Source organism: Symphodus melops, assembly GCF_947650265.1.
Source record: "Symphodus melops genome assembly, chromosome: 6".
Taxonomy (NCBI): domain Eukaryota; kingdom Metazoa; phylum Chordata; class Actinopteri; order Labriformes; family Labridae; genus Symphodus; species Symphodus melops.
In genome coordinates, this window is record NC_136696.1 from 6,314,494 (window position 1) to 6,331,612 (window position 17,119).

Below are 17,119 nucleotides of genomic sequence, written 5' to 3' on the forward strand. Positions count from 1 at the left end.
GCCTTTCAATGATCAAGTTGCTAATATACATTACAAATATATTTCACCCTTTGCATACTGTGATTTAGTCTATTTCTCCCTTTCTTGCTAGTTTTTTATTTTTATTTTTAACTAAAGTTTAATGAACTGTCTTGAGGCTAAGAACATCAATTGAGGCATATAGTGGTTTATGGCTCCATTGGCCAGTGCATGCCTACTACTGTCTTTGTGTCTCTCTTACTCAGTGGCTTCACACGTTCTTATTGAACTTGAGTTACATCAGTGACAAGCCTATTTCCCTGAGTAATAAAGCCAAAGTTTAAAGAAAACCAGGGTTGGGTTTTTGGAAGAAAAACATCTTCTATACAGCCTGTGCATTGCCCTTGTGCACTACCTGTTGGGTGACTTTGCCAAGTATTTTTCCTAACTTTTTCCACCTTCAAAAACCTCAAAAATGCCTGTGCAAAACCAAGTACTCTAATCAAATTCACTTGTTCTTCAGGTCCTAGACAGGTAACTGAGTCACAGCAGGGCTTCCACTTTCATTTTGAATGTTCTTGTAGAGCGCCTTGTCCTCCTCCTTAAGTAGCACTGCACATTTAGAAGGAAAAGCTTTGATAGAGCTTAATTGTTCGGTTCAGCAGGTTACAAAGAAAATAGTCTTTTAAGTGCAGTGAGACTGCACTGAAGGAAAAGCCTTTTTTGTCAAAGTAAAAAGGCAATATATAAGACATATACTGAAGAATCATAAAATGACATAGTAGCGTCTGCATGCTATGTTTAAGCCAGCACTTCAACATAGCATGCAGACGCTACTATGTCCTCCTTAGGTTTTGAAGCAGGATCAGAATGGTCTGGGTTTTTTTTTACTGGTGATGTAGCAGCCATTTTGGACACCCCTCAATTTTCCAGGCAAATGGCATACCAAAAGGTGTTGGTGGTTCAGATATAACTAATTCTACCACACCTAAAAAGCCTCTGCATTTTTCTAATAAGCTTGTACACCAGAAATGTGGTCTCACCAGGATAAATGTTTGAGATGCTTTAGAAAAAGTGAGCGAGGTTAGAATGCAGAAAAGTTTCAAGACTGACGCAGAACTGGCTAAACACTGAAGCTTCCAAGTCCATGGCAAAGCAACCTGCGTGCACCTTGAATCTAGGGAGGAGGACACCTCTCTAGTGTTTTGAATTTGAACATCAGTACCAATTTTAAATACTAGGTTTTAGAGTTACGAGTTACTCTTTTAATAAAACATCAGCTTTATTACCTCAAATATGTACTGGACTTGTCCAGCAGTTATATGATGCAAGGCTCATTCTTAAATTTGTCTTGATTTAACATTACAACTGTTTTAAACTGAAAAGTCTTGAATATAAGCCAGGAAAATAAAAAGATGAGTACTTCTGCTAACTTTTGGTATTCTGAGTATCCAACCCGTGCCAGGATTTTCTTACAGTTTATCTGAGCTGATTGTGCTATTAGCTTGCAGCACATGGGGCCGCGGCACTTATCTTTCCTTCAAAGCAAAAACTTGTCAACACAAAAGTATTTTCAATTGATCCACTCGCAAACTGATTTAATAAAGGCCTTGTTGCAGCTAGGCATGCCCCGACATAATGAGCTCAATGTTGTCTAAGCAACTTTCGGATGGTGTCCGCTGGAATCAGACTGAGATGTTATGCCAAATGACAAGGATATTTTGGCAGTGTTCCCCTGGCAGCCTTCTTTAAGTTTTCTGATGATGAAGTGTGTCATGTCTCCAGAGATACAAATGTAGGCTGCACTTGGCATGAGCTTAGTTTCATGATGTTTTAGCTGTCATTTTGACTCTAACAAATTGTGGCTTAAACCTACAATCTTGTTAGATTGGAGGCACTGAATCACCGTGAAAGAGACCCCCTAAGTTAGTGGGAGGATCTGCATGAATATTCTTGACAAACCTATAGAAAATCTCTGAAGTGCTGCAAAGTCAATCTCAAGTATTTTCAACACAGAATCACTCTCTCATATGCCTGAACTTTAAATGTTGTTTTGGTTTTCTTATACTTATCTGGATAAACCAAAACTTAATTTCTTGAACAGGAAGTCTCTTCCGTCCTTGTCTTATTTCCTGGGCTCACTGATTGTAGTGGTAGTGTTTACAGCTCCTGACATTTTGTTAACATCAAAAGGTATAGTGTATTCAGTCTTTTACACCTCTGGAATGCTGCATGCTAGAGATGTACTCTTTGTTGTGAAGCACACAAATGTGCATTTCTAACCAGGTGAGATCATTTCTCTTCCATTGGTGACAGAATAACAACAAACAACAGTGTCTTTATGGAAACTTCATACAGTTTTAACAATAAATTCAGAACTTGATGTCTTCCTGTGATTGTTTATTTACAGTAGTTAAAACTTTTAGCAGTTGACTTCCTGTCAGAGGCTGTGTTCCTAACTTCCCACCAAGCAGATAAAAAGCTGTTGTACCACAATGTCATTCATGGGGTCTAGCTGCCCTCTCTGACAGTAGCCAAAAAAATGAAGTCACACTATTACCTCACTCTGGCGTACGTCATACTTTGTAGAATAACCCCATTACAGGAACAGCACCATTTGCTGCTAACAGTTTAACCCTGAAGCACTGGGTGGCTATATTTTGAGTAATGCTGCTTTGAGCATTTTTGATTAAAAAGATGGCTGAAAGGGGTGCTGGAGGCGCAGTGGTTAGTGTGCATGTCCATTATATGGAGGCTATAGTCCTCAACACGGGCGGCCAGGGTTTGATTCCAGCTCACTGCTCCTTTCCTGCATGTCAATCCCTACTCTCTCTCCCTGATTCCATCTCTACTGTCCCATCTCTCCCATAAAGGTCCAAAAATAAATATTTTAAAAGATGGTTGAAAAATGATTGCTGCCGTTAGACAATCAAAACTTGTTCAAAAGTTCAACCCTTAGATGCACCTTTAAAATACTTACGTTAAGTACCCTTCGCACTAAAAAGTGTAAATAAAAACTCAAGCTCTAAAATTTTTATAAATTATAGGGTTTTTTTAGGTGTTTTTTTATAATGTTATGAACCTGCATCAGTCCTAATCATACATATCAAATGTTAATAAATGTGTTTATTTTTTAACCCTTAAATTGCCATGTTTTTGTCATGACTCAACCCTGTTTTATGGTCTAAATTTCACAATAAATTATAAATTTTCAATATAGTTCATGACAACTTGATTATTTATGGCTTGATTATTGCAGCCTGATATATGTGAAAGATTAGCAGCAACATTTATTTATATGCATTTTTATTTTTTGTTCAGTGTCAAATACTCACACTATGTAACCTTAACCCTTACCATATATGGTAAAAATTACATCATCAGGAAGAGACTCCCACACACTTAAGAGCACACACTTAAAGCCCCATGCTTCAAATTAAGGGGAGAAATGAGAAGATGCATGTTTTATACTTTATATTCAAGCAGGATCAAAAATAGTGATTTGAATGGGTTTCAAAGCGCACGTTTTAGTGCGAAGGGTGCTCAACGTGAGTATTTCATGCTATGTTGTTTACAAAATGCTAAAAATAGAAAATGCATGACAAAATTATAGAACACCCAAAAATGCACAACCTTGAATAAATCATCAACAATATGCATGAAAAAAGGATAAAATATGTAAGAAACAAAAAGTCAAAAACACTAAAAAGTGCAAAGGTGTGATAGAGGGTTTTAAAAAAAAAATCACAGATTATTCAACAACAATTTCATGTTTTAGCAAAAATTTCACCAGGAAATCTGCTTCCACAACAAGATTCATCACACATAAATATATTAAAGGCAGGGTTGGTCATTTTCTATAACTAGCATGATTTTGAAAGTAACATTCTCTTCGTGCGCTGTCTTCCCCCACCCCCTCCCCTCTGTGCTCCATCAAAAGCTCCACCCTTTGCTTACATGCAGTAGAGCCATTGGTCCAGAAACAGATTTCAGCTCATGCTTTTCGTGTAGGCTTATGCATGCATGAGGTAGAGAACGAGCCGGGAGACAGGGAGGCATGATTGGTTCATAAAACAGTGTACCGAGTGCAGACATTGGTTGAAGTTTTTACAAGTTTACAACAAATACAGATGAAGGATTTTCTTTGTTTCTTTTTCAGAGCACATGAATTATTCATTTCTTTCAGGACATTAGGACAATTTTAACTAAAATCTTAAAAAGTGGATCTGGAAAAAATTACCTACCCTGCCTTCAACAGTGAGACATGTCACATACTGTATGTGGCTGTTATGGATGTAATACTGAGCAGTGCATCACAGTATAAACTAACTTCAGTTGAATTGAATTGTGTGCTTAGAAAGCCGCTGCTCACCTGTCAGCCACCAAGTTCTCCCCAACATGACTATTCAATAAGATATTGATAAACTACATCAGCACCAAGGTCAGAGCTGCAGTCTAAGTAACTTCCTTTTTTAATTATAGCTCCATTGGAGAAACAGGACAATGACAAAGACAGTCACAAATCAGAGACAGAGAGCGTGACAGATGACATGGGGCAAAGGAGCCACAGGCCAGTTTTTAACCTGGGATGCCTTCGAGGACTTCAGCCTGTGTAAATGGAGACACTCTCGACCACTGGTGCCCATAAATGTTTACTGTTTATGAAGTCTCAGGACATTTTAGTGCATCATATCCCATCAAAACAGTGTTTGTGATCTTGGAGAAAAAAATAAAAACAATACTCACTCACTCATAGGGGCAAAAGGAATTTAAAGAAATGCCGAAACAACCATCATTTTCACTCTCCTTCAATAATAAAGTGAACGAGTTATTAAAATTAATTTAAAAAAGAAAGAAAAAGTCTTGTTTTCTGAAACGTTGATTCTATCACTGTAATTACAATGTTAAAAAAGTTGTTGGACATTCAGAATTCACCCTGTTTTTCATCAGATATACGTTGAGTATCTACTTAAAGTTCACTGGGTTTATTTCACTGACACCAAGGTAGATGTTCATTAAGACTGGTGTTAAAATTATATTTCAGATTAAAAAAAAAAACCTTTTAATTCTGCACATTTCAATTGTCTTTGAGACAACAGAAGAGAGGATAAATGCTGAAGTGAAACAGACAGACTGACTGACAAATAGACAGAGAGTCCGTTAGACAAGATTGAAAGCAGCAGAGAGCAGAGAGCCTTAATATTTCAAATCTAATGCATTATTTATACTCTCTGCGAGCCGGCTGAATCTGCCAGAGTGCTCTTGGGTGAATGGAGAGTTTTCGATTCACAGCCACGTGTGTGTACGTGTGTATCTGCGTAAGTGTGTGTACGTGTGTATCTGCGCAAGTGTGTGTGTGCGATTGGTGGAGCAGTGGATGAAAGACAAAGATGAAAGCAGCCGCCCAGAGGCTCAAACTGTGAGATCCATCTGTTGGTGGTGTGAAGCTCTGAAGTTACTTTAGCTCACAGGTAGGTCCCCGAGGTGGTCAGCGATAAGATGTGTGTTCATTGAAAATCAAGGTGGGGTGAAAGTAAAGCAGGTGTGAGGCGTCTTAAAGCAAAGTCATGAAGTACAGATATTTACTCAGACGCTATCATTCACACACATCTAGAACTGCTCCGGATCTAACCTTCACATATGAACCTCACAGCGACCAGGGTCGGGGGGTCTCCAAAGGTTAGACATGACGTAAGTAAACCGATGTGGGGGTAGCAGACAAAGCAACAGAGTCTGATAGATGATGCTATAATGAGAATATTTGACTTCATATCATTGCTACGTGTCGTTCAACAAAATCACACTATCAACGAAAGAGAGGGGTGTCCAGAGTAGCGGTCGCTTAAATACACTACAGTCACAGCATATGAACGTCACCATCATCTCTTACTGTGGTGAATTATGTGGATAATTTCCCGCTGCATTCTCACATCAATCAATCAATGATTATTTGTATTGCGCCAATTCATAGTGTCATCCTAAGACGACTTACAAAAGAGCAGGTAAAAGACCTTACTCATTGTTAAGTAAAATGTGATGGAGGAGATAGGATAAGACAGGAAATGATTTCCTTTGTATTCCTCGCGCTCCTGGTGTCCACACTTTCCTGCCGCTGAGGTGGATGTCGGAGCATGCCGTGCAATAATGAGGATGGCGGTGGTTGTAGGGACGACACAGTTCAGTGGTGGTGGCTGGGCGTTATGGATGTATGATTGTAGTAGTGCCAGATCACTTCACTGAAAGTTAGGGGAGCTCAGTCTACTTGAAAGCGTCTGAGACCTCTGCTGCCTGGACAAGGCCTCCTGGGCTTCTAACACTGACACACAAGAGTGGCTGTTCACATAAAAAAATCCTGAACAACATCAGCTCATTATGACTTGCTGCGGAAAAAAATACGATAGGACTTGCAGGAGGAACTAGATAGATAGATAGATAGATAGATACTTTATTGATCCCGAGGGAAATTCAAGCTGGGGGAAACTGTGAAAAATTAGGCTGTTCGCAGTCACATACAGCTGCTCGGGGAAATTTCAAGAGTTTTTCTTAAAATCCCTATTAGATATGTCATTTTCAAAAAGCAAAAAGCCACAGTTTTATTGTAAATTCCTTTCACACCTCTCCTTTAATTAAAAAATAATCTATAGACCTGTTGAAAGTCAAAACTGCAAGGGGGTAACCAGGCCCAAAGTTTGTATCTCATTTTAGTTTCATAAGAAAGATTCTATAAGACTGTCAACAGCTTTTCTGAAAAGGTCAGCCCAAGTTGTAACTTTGCCTATCAGGTGCTGCACCTGCTGTAACACAAATGAAGCTGGAGTGTTAAAGCACTCTCAAAAACTACACACATTCAAATCAATTCATTCTGTGCATAAAAGCACCTGTTTCTTTTCAATTACCTCACAGCATCAGTCACTGTCTGAGTCCATGCAGTTCAGCTTCCTTGGGTTGCCCTACTCACCATCTTCCTTCTCAGTGTACTCACGCTGTGAGGGGGGCGGCAGAGCCCGCCCCCTACTCTCCTATTGGCCTGTATGAAGACTACAGGCTGGCGGGGGGTTGCAGCGCTGCGTCTGACAGCTTTGCAGCGGCTGAGCACAGCTTGACTCGCCGGGTTACTCAGCGGGGATTCTCGTTCTTGGTGTTATTATCAGAATTATTATCACGGCAGAAAAGCTTTTACAGCCTCAGCCCCAGGATTCAGCAATGCCTCAGCCGGGACCTGAGAGACTCACAGAGGCGGACTGACTCCACAGCATCGCGCCTTACTTTCATTTGGACACATATCTCGAGTGCGTCTTCTCCTCAATCCACCTGCCTGCGCGCGTCGGGAACAAGAAGCCCATGGAGGGATGTCGTGATGCTGTGCACAAGGAGAACTAAAACTTTGGTGTCGACATGTGTGATCCTGAGCGGTATGACCAACATCGTGTGTCTCCTGTATGTCGGCTGGATCACCAACTACGTTAACAACGGGGGTCCAAAAGTTGCGGAGAGCGGTGGCGAGGCGGAGAGAAAGTTGGAGGAGGACAGTAAAGGGGAAACACTGAGGATTATCCAGAGACTGGACCGGCTGGAAAGCGTCGTCAACGAGCACATTAAAGGTCAGCACAGCGTGGTGTTTTTCTGATTATAGTTTCTGCTTAAACCTCCAGAGAAGATTAGGGTCAATCTAAGTTTAATAAACACACTGGACTTCACCAAAACATTCATCTTAACTCATTTGGAAATGTATGCATAAACATATTCTACGGTTTTTATGGCGCTCAAAAGTCTGCACTTCATTTTCTTAGAAAAAAAAAGAACAAACAGCTAAAGCTGAATTTCCAATAATCGGTTGAAGTAAAATCTTTAATATTCAAGACTTCTGGAATCCTTTTGTTTGTTTGTTTGTTTATTTATCAGCAATAACCTCACTTTTAGTTGCATTAGATTCAATGTGTTAAAAAACTTTCCTCCTTCAGGCACAGAGAAAACTAAATTCTCTGTTCAGTGGTGGAGGTTATAATTTGAGTAACAAAAGGCACATTTATTATCATATTTTGGGAACAAATAGGTTAACATGCTGGAATGATCTGAGTGGGAATAAGCCTACAGCTGAACACATAACAAATATGGAGGAATATGAAAACAAATAATTCAGAGAAGCTTTTTTGGTATCTGTTTTGCATTAAGTGGATCTCCACCAGTTTTATACACCAAAGTCTGCTAACAATTAGTAGGATTAGTGCAACTACACTGCTGAAGAGCAGTTGTAGACTTGCACAGGAATGAGTCCCTAAAACCTGGAAGTGAGTTAGCATTTTAGCTTCACGGGTTCCTAACTCTAAAAGTCAATGGGGATTTTGAATGGGTTTGTGGTTAGACATCTGAAATAAGGTCTGTGGTTAACACAAGCTTAAGAGATGTTGACGTTTTGTTACACAACATAAACTACCTTAGCTAAGACCCCCACTTGTGAATTTTGAAGTTTTTAAGCGTGCTTAAAACTGCTAACAAATGGCTAAATGAGACTACAATGGTTGTCGAGGACATTAAACATCATCATGCTGGAATCTCTCACTAATCCTCCTTACAGCCTCTCGTCATGTTTTTCAGTGCTCTTGCAAATATTAGTTTAATAAACAACATTTTTGCTAGCTTTGCAAAAAAAGCTGATTAGATCGATGAAGCGTAACGGTTCAGACATCAAAATCAGCTGACCGCAGTTTGTGTGTAGCATAACGTTAGCTTTTTTACTTCTATCGTCTGTGTTAACTCTTCAAACTTCATTTAAATGTTGTTCATCTGTAAAGATTATCCAGCTGAACAAACAGTTATGCATCAGATATATGTGTCTGCAGGGGGCGCAATGATAGCGCACGCGTCGCCATGTATGAAGGTAAAGTCTTCGACACCGGCGCCCCGGGTTCGACTCCAGCCTGTGGCCTCTTTCCCGCATCGATCCCCTCTCTCACACTGACTTCCCACCCTATCAACTGTCTCTCTCTAATAAAGGCAAAAAGCCAAAAATAAAAATCTTTAGATAATGTCTGATAAAAAATTGGCAATGGCACTGGCGTTGTCAGGCCTCGGTCTTTTAGTGTAAAAAGAAAAAAAAGAGGCGGATGTGACAAATAAGGAGAAACCACACTAATGGGTGAAAGCACGGATACTACAGCGACATGCTCACGGGGCTTAAAAGAAAGTGAGGTAAAAGAGTCACCACAGTCTCCACACAGACTTGTATGAGCTGTGCTGGTTGTGGCTGTATTTGAATACAGTGAGTAAAGTCCCGTCCTTTGATAGCAAGTGTCCTATTTCAATGTAAGATTTGCATCATTGCTCCATTTATAGTCCTTGCTGGCCAATTCCTTAAAGTCCAACCCAAATTCAGAAATCAGATTAGGTCATTTATGTAGCAACACTTTTCAGGTCAGAGCTGGATCAGTTTTTTCACATGAGTCTGGTTGTGCAAACATTTTCTTCCAGGCAGGAGATCACCACTTACAGTGTGTGAGTTTTTTCACCATTACTGGGAGAGGTTAGTTTAGTTCAATGATAAATTGTTGCAGTGATTCACACACATCGGAGTCCGACTAATAGTATCCCCCCCAGGACCTGCATGTTTTAATTATCCTCCTCAGAGCTATACATCAAGTGAGTCAACATGCATTAAGAAGTGGGACAAACTCTGTCTCCATCCTGTGCTAAATGGGACAGTACACGACTCACTACTTAACTGCAGAATTCGGAAAAATATGCATTTTGTCGGCGAGCTGAGATGATTAACACCACAACGATTTACGGCAAGAGCTCCTCTCTGATGCCTGATCCACTGTTAGAGAACGCTTTTCCTTTGACAGATAAGGCCGTAATTTATCAAACATTGCAGAGAAGAACTGTTTCAGATGAGCTCGGAGAGAATAGACTTTAATCACCGAGACTGTATTAATACTGCTGAGGAAGAAATCCTTGTTCCACATGCAATAATACATTCAAGCTGATGCTTGCAGCCTGAGATGCACGTAGCAAACTTACAGAACATACTGTAGGTTTTTGTGCATTCTCTTTAACTTTGGACAAAGACACAAACAATATGAGGCTGTCAATAATGGGTTTTTTTACCCCTTTGTCATGTTTGCTATAGCATCAATATTTGGTGTTCAAACCTCTGCACTCTGTAAAAAAAAAGAAGAAGGTTGAATTTGGTTTTAAGATATATTAAAGCTGACTTTAGAAGAGGATCATAACAAAGCCCCGAAGATCCTCCTCAAAACTCAACAAGTAATGCTTAAGCAGTCATTTTATACAAAGTATTTTTAATACATGCAAATGAATGGACATTTCATTCATCAAATAGACAGCAGGGTATTTGCCTCTCATGTACTTAATTAAACCCCTAGTCTTAATGAATTTCAGTCTATGGTTGTGTCGAGCATTTAAAATGGAAAATATTCTGCATTTTATAAATGCTACTACATATGTGTGAAGCCGGGCTTGATGGCAAACAGCAGTTACTTACATGTGTTCCTTTTGCATTGCTTCTCAGGTAATAGGGGGGAAATCAAATCTGTAGAAAAAGGGAGCTTATATGGCAGTTTTATACTTTAACTAAAGGGTGTTCTGATTCGAACCTGATACCGATTGTTAGGTTGCATTGTTCCACATGCCCAGTTAAGTAGAGCTAATGTACAGTTATATCTCGTAGGCCATTCAGTTAGATGACTGTCATTGCTATTGGACCATCTTCCGGTTCACCTGACCAACAAGTTAGCAAGTCTAACTGTGGAAACATGCATAACTCATTTAGCATGTTACGCCACATTTTAAAGTCAACTTGTTCTAACTCCATGTTAACATGCTCAGTAATTCAGCATTAGTTTCATACAAATGGCACACGCTGAGTTGAACGTGTGTGTGTGTGTGTGTGTGTGTGTGTGTGTGTGTGTGTGTGTGTGTGTGTGTGTGTGTGTGTGTGTGTGTGTGTGTGTGTGTGTGTGTGTGTGTGTGTGTGTGTGTGTGTGTGTGTGTGTATATTGTTTGTAGCAGTTAAGGATAAGATGTGGATCAAGATGCACCTGGCTTTTTATCATACTGTCTGTGTTTTCAAAGTTCAGCTCTTCTTTGTGCAAAAATATTTTTGTGTGACAAAGCACTCACATTTTTAAAATGGAGGACGTAAGACTGGTGCTTTACGGAAATGTTCAGTCGTACTAATAGAATCTGCATAGGCCGCGGGGTTACAGCGGGTGAGTAAATTTAGCTGCCGGATTGTTTGGCACACTCCTCCCCTTCACTCTGCTCGGTCCTCGGAGCTGGTGCCAGATTTCATTATGAGCTACAGGGTGATGTGTTTATGTGTTTGTTTACGCTGTGTCACTGATACAAAAAGACCAGACTGCAGAACTGACATGCAGGATAATACAACATTAGGTAGGCAGCAGAGAAAATATAGCGTTCCATTTATTTGAAGGAAAAAAAAAAATGTTCTGGACTAGCATTGAATTGGAGACTGACTGAAAGAGTGTTCTCTGAGAATATGAAAATACAATGATGTTAAAATGATGAGATCCATGTTGTGTTAAACTTCTCTATTAAGTACGGAAAGGCGTCCATTTTTTAAATTAATGCAGATTTTTAAGGAAGGGTTTGCACAACTTTTTCATTGAGTAAGTGTGTATAGGAAACACAAGGTTTCGGAGGGACCAAAATGTTGGAATGTTTTTTAATAAATTGGTGATGCTGAGCAAAGATTTTTTCTTGATGATTTTGGTACCATTGTGAGATTCCTTCATGATCCAAGTCTTTATTCATACCAATACTCGTACTTCTTCTATTATTGGATGGGAAATAAATAATATTATTAAATATTTTCTTTGAAGACAAAAATATTTCTTCTCCAAGTATTTGTATTTATTCAGGTTTCTTGCCAAAACCTACATTTTCTTATTCTTGACTGTCTTTTCATCTGTCACTCCCTGCTCTTTAAATCAGTAGAATCTGCTAAATAGGGCAACAAGAAATTTAGCCACTCTCACAGATGACTGCAGTCGATCCTGCAGTGTACTAATTCATAAATAGACTTTGAATTCATGGATCCAGATATTCAGAATCGTTTTGAATCAAAATTGATTCTGAATTGAATAGTTATCCCATGGATGTAAATCAAATTGAATTGTGAGATACGTAAAGATTTCCAGCCGGAGTGACAGCAGTGAGCTCCCCTGAAACACAAATTCATCAGTTGCTTCCTGTTGTGAAAGAAATGAGCAAGAACATGCACTAATTCAAAAACCCTTTCAATCCATGAATCAATGAATCCAGAATTGTTTTGAAGAAAAAAAAAAGATTCTTAATTGAATCGTTAGCCCAAGAATCACCCAAAGACACCCAAAGATTTCCAGCCCTAGTCAATGGCCAATGTCGGGTTGTATTTGTTCATTACTGAATATGCTGGAGAGCCATAAAGAACGTCATTTCTGAATTGTGTTTTAGAGTGGATTTTCCAATGAGCTTTCTTGCTAAGCAGCATGAGGAGTCCTGGCTCTGCTGAAGGCGTCAGGTGACTCCTCTGACCGGTGCCAGGTTACAATGCTGCTGTGCCGAAGCAGTGGCTTAGTCAGGAAGAGATTTAGGTTATGAAACAGCGCATGTTTTAACACATTTGTTTATAGCCACTCATTTCCAAACAACGTGGCTGCATAGATGTGAGAAGCACACTGATTAAAAGCATGAAAGACATTGTTTCCAGGGCACAAAACAGATTATTGGCCCGTTTCTTACGTTGTCTCTCAGTCTTATAAATCTGGAGAGGATCTGTTGCCTCACATGTGATGATGTGTTTTATTCTGTGTCATGCATTGTTTGCTTCTTTCCTGCCAAGAAATAGTCTTATTTTTAGTAGTCTCTGTATGAGTCAATGTAAGTTGATCTATGTTGACAGTATGCTGAAGAGGAGGAGTGTATTTGGAGGAGGTTGGACCTCTGAGACCCTGCGTATGTGTGTGTGTGGCGGCAGAGTGTAAGTTGCGTGTATGGTGTGTCATTAAAGATGCATGGCAGTGGTGTGAGATCTGATGTGGATGTCACTGTTTTCTTTAAGAGCCTCTGTGTGGAGAATATCCCGTCACAGCAACTATCCTTGCATCAGTCTTTTGTTGCTGACATGACACTGTAGCACACAGGTGCACTGGGACATTTACACCGAGAAATCAATCCTTCTTCCCCTGACAGTTGCAATGTAAGATGTTTGAGGATGATACGAAGTAATGCAGGTATAGAAAGTGAAGAGAAAAAACACTGATGTGGGTGGACATTTGAAAACTGCAGAATCATCCCTAGAGATACGCGGCTTACATATTAGATCAAGTGTGTCTTCGCTTTGTGTTAATGTTAAAAACTCCTCCCTCGCTTGCATCTGCCCTCAACCAAAAACACTGAGAAGCAATTGAAAGGTGCCATAAAGTTCACAGCTATATTCCTGTTTTTGTCTGTAGGTTTTTTTCTTGAGGTGTAACTTTGATCAGATTGAACCAAAATGACTTTGTTGCATCTCATCCATATGTGTTGCTCATTTCTTTCACAGCATTATGCGGCTGATGAAGTTGTGTTTCAGGGGAGTTAACCACTATCACTTGGGCTGGAAATTGTGTCCCACAATTCGATTTGATTTAGATTCAAAACGACTATATGTATGTATGTATGTATGAATGTAAAATGACTATATATATATACATACATACATACAATAAGAATCATTGATTTTATGCAGCTATTTTAAATCTTACAAGAGAAGGGTCTTGATTTTTACATAGCTGTCACAACGTGTTTGAGGATTGCAAGTTAAGATCCAAAATGAACTTTTGCCACACTTGCCCTGAACTGATAAGCAGCTTCAACCTGAATGGGACGAACAGTATAAATATAAGGTTGGTTCATAAATAAGATTGGAATATATTTTTTAATATTATTGCAGATGTAATTTTCATCCATAAAACAAAAACAATCTTTATTCCTTACCATACATCAGATGCAAAGTGACTTGGTAAGCTGTACAACACAAATGTTTTTTGTGTTTTAGAATCACTTCCATTTTTTTCTGGCAGGCCAAGTCGATTATTTCCCAGGAGATTTTAATTTCATTTCTAGAACGTAATGACTTGCAGTGGAGGTTCTTCCGTAAAAATCGTCTAAAGTGTAAGAAAATCAATAACAAAAAAAAAAATTCAAAACAGTATGCCTGAAAATGAAAAAAATATTTTTAATCATACTGACCATTAATCAATCTCTTCTAGGTTACAATATGTTAAGTTTAACCTTACCCTCTGCTCTGCCTGCTGTCTGTAAGAACAGGCACACGTGGTCCTTGGAAACTCTGTATTGTGAATAAATAAGATCTGACAGCTGCAGCCATTTTGCTGTAATTTGTATTTAGTTTTTGCCCTTAGGCTGCTTGAAACCAGTGTCTCCTTTGTTTACAGAGCCAGATTAGACTCCCAGGCCTTTTCCCACCTGGAATATGTATATTCTGAAAAGATGTTATCAGTTGAGCTGCAAAGGATGATATAAAAGAAGTGGTGTGATTTCTAGGAGGGTCAATTCAAGCATATAAAATAAAATAAAACTTGATCCCTGTGGTGAATGGTGCATGATTCTATATCTCACAGATGAACAGAATCTACAACTTCATTAGCTTGATGCTAACTCATAATGGAAAATGTAGTCACCTGGCTGACAAAATAAGCATCACCATTGCAGTATTTTCAACTTGACAAACAACACCATATTCAGTGATACTTGTACTCCATACAATGGACAATTGAGTGTTGTATTGAAGAAGAGCAAACTTAAAAATATTAATAAATTTATTGATGCAGCACTTTTAAAAATAGATGTTTTCAAAGAGTTTTGACAAATAAAGCACAGACATGAACTCAATGAGACAAAAACAACATCAACAGTCAGGCCAAACAAAACATAGTGTGCGAATAAGAGGAATAAGAAAGATGCAACAAGCAGGTCTCAAACTTGGGTGGTGGAACATTTTTTTAACCGCAGACTGGAAACAATTCACCAATCAGTGACTGATCAATCAATGTTTTTATTGTTTTTATTTTTTCTCAAAAACTACATTTTAAAATTTAACATGTATATAAATATATTTAAAACTTGATTAAATCTTATTCAGTCAAAGTCTGTCACTCTTGTTGATGGGAGTGACCAGCTGCCACTGCTTGATTTAGTGTTGGACAACTAAAACAGCCATAAAAAAAAGTAAAGCATAACAATATCAAGATGAAAGACGTTCGTTCCTCTAACATTTTGTCACATTTCTGTAGCATTTGTAAGTTTGTTGTTCTGGGCCAACCTGTCAAGTGTTCCCTTGTCATCGAGCAGGAATCTGATGCAATGCTGTTTTGTATGTGAAGTTCTTTCTGGAGAGTTTCACAGAGAAGGGAAACACCAGAGGCTGAGATGGAATCAGAGTTTCAGGAGTTTGTGTCTGTGCTGCACAGAGTAGAGCCACTCTGTTGACTGTGTTCAGGTTGAGTTTTCAAGGACATGGCTTAGAATTGTACGCATCTTGTTAAAATAAAATGTTGTTGTATGAAACAAGGACAGGAAGTGAGATTGAGGCCTCAGACAGTGTAAGACGACGAACACAAACATCCTGTTTGTTATTCAGTTTCTCAAAAGAGCAGCATTCATTTGTATCAATTAAAAAATAATTAATTAAAATTCAACCACAAGAGTCTGTAGACATTTGGATTCATTTCAATTTAATATTGTATAAAAAAAAAATACCTTACATTTTGCTAAAATGAATCCCTTCTTCTTGAGATTTGTTTTAAATTTAGATTTTTTTTAAAACTGCACGTATGATTTGTCTTTTTGTTTTTATTTGCATTTAAATGTGTATTTAAACACATTAATATTAATATTTTTTTCTTGGATGTTAAAGAAGCAATAAGTAGCTCTGACACTTAGTGCCCAAAATGGGTACTGCAGTCTAAATGTAAAACATTGGGTAGAGCTCCAATGTTTGAGAGTTTCTGGTCGTGAAGCCTTTAAGAAAAGTGTTTTTTTTTTTGAGTTGGGTAGAATCAGAGCGGCGACCAATGGATGTGTGAAGGTGACTTAAAACAATCTACCTTCTCTGGCCAGAAAAATCTGTTGCTGCTGTGTTGTTGACAGACAGCCAGCACTTCAACATAGTGTGTCCTTGATGTCTGATGATACAGGAAGGTCATTTCTGACCTTATTATTCAGTAGATATCTTACACATTGGAGCTTAAAAATGATTAAAAAAAAACAAACAAAACTTGTAATTCTAAACTTGTATCAGCATCTTGGCATGTGTGAAACCTGTAGACTCATTTTCTACATCAACACAAAGTGTTATCTTTAAAACAAATCATTTATCAAAAAAGCATGTGTGCAGCTGGCACAGCACAAATACTAATACTGTGTTTTTAAAATATTATTGGTCCCATTTTTTATTTCCTATTACATACTTATTCTTTCACTTATTTGCTTCATTGTATTCAGTTCAGCCTGTGTCAAAACCTTCTCAGCCAACAGTGGGGATGTTCCGATCAGGGTGCCTTTTCTGAAAAACAATTTTGATCCAGTTGTTATATTACCATTCCAAGTGTTCATCAGATACAAGAATGCAATCATTAGTACACTTCTATAAACGTGGAATCTTAATGTTTCGGATCGTTTTCACAACAGACACACTCGTGCTTGGCTGCACGCACTCAGAGCCCTGATACAGCACGCTGCTAAGAGTTAATGTCTAAAGGTTTGGACGACCACTGAACGCACTCGCTGGCAATGTGAGACAGCTACAGCTAACTTTGCAGCTAACGCTAGAGAATGTTAGGAGACAACCCGTGTGCGGTAAAAATAACAGAAGCTTGTGTTCTTGTAAGTGTTTTGGAGCCAAAGTAGTCTCCATCCGTCATCACATCACAGACACTTTGTTTGCTTACTGTACTCCAGCCGAGGTAAAGTCTACGTTTATTTCTGTCTGTCTGTCTGTCTGTCTGTCTGTCTGTCTGTCTGTCTGTCTGTCTGTCTGTCTGTCTGTCTGTCTGTCTGTCTGTCTGTCTGTCTGTCTTAAAAACTAAGTTCTGCCTCCATTTCAGTGGCATTAGTAAGTACTAATTGGTACTTGTAC

At 38.8% G+C, this 17,119-nt stretch overlaps 1 protein-coding gene across 1 annotated transcript in view; it reads left to right on the forward strand.

The window, feature by feature from the left end:
- Positions 1-7,009: 7,009 nt before the first annotated feature.
- Positions 7,010-17,119, forward strand: part of LOC306826098 (polypeptide N-acetylgalactosaminyltransferase 18-like) — a 135,166-nt gene continuing 125,056 nt past the window's right edge. Inside the window, exon 1 of the mRNA XM_079347206.1 lies at positions 7,010-7,559. Coding sequence (XP_079203332.1) covers positions 7,316-7,559 — 244 coding nt within the window. The 5' untranslated portion in view covers positions 7,010-7,315. The remainder of the gene's footprint in view (positions 7,560-17,119) is intronic.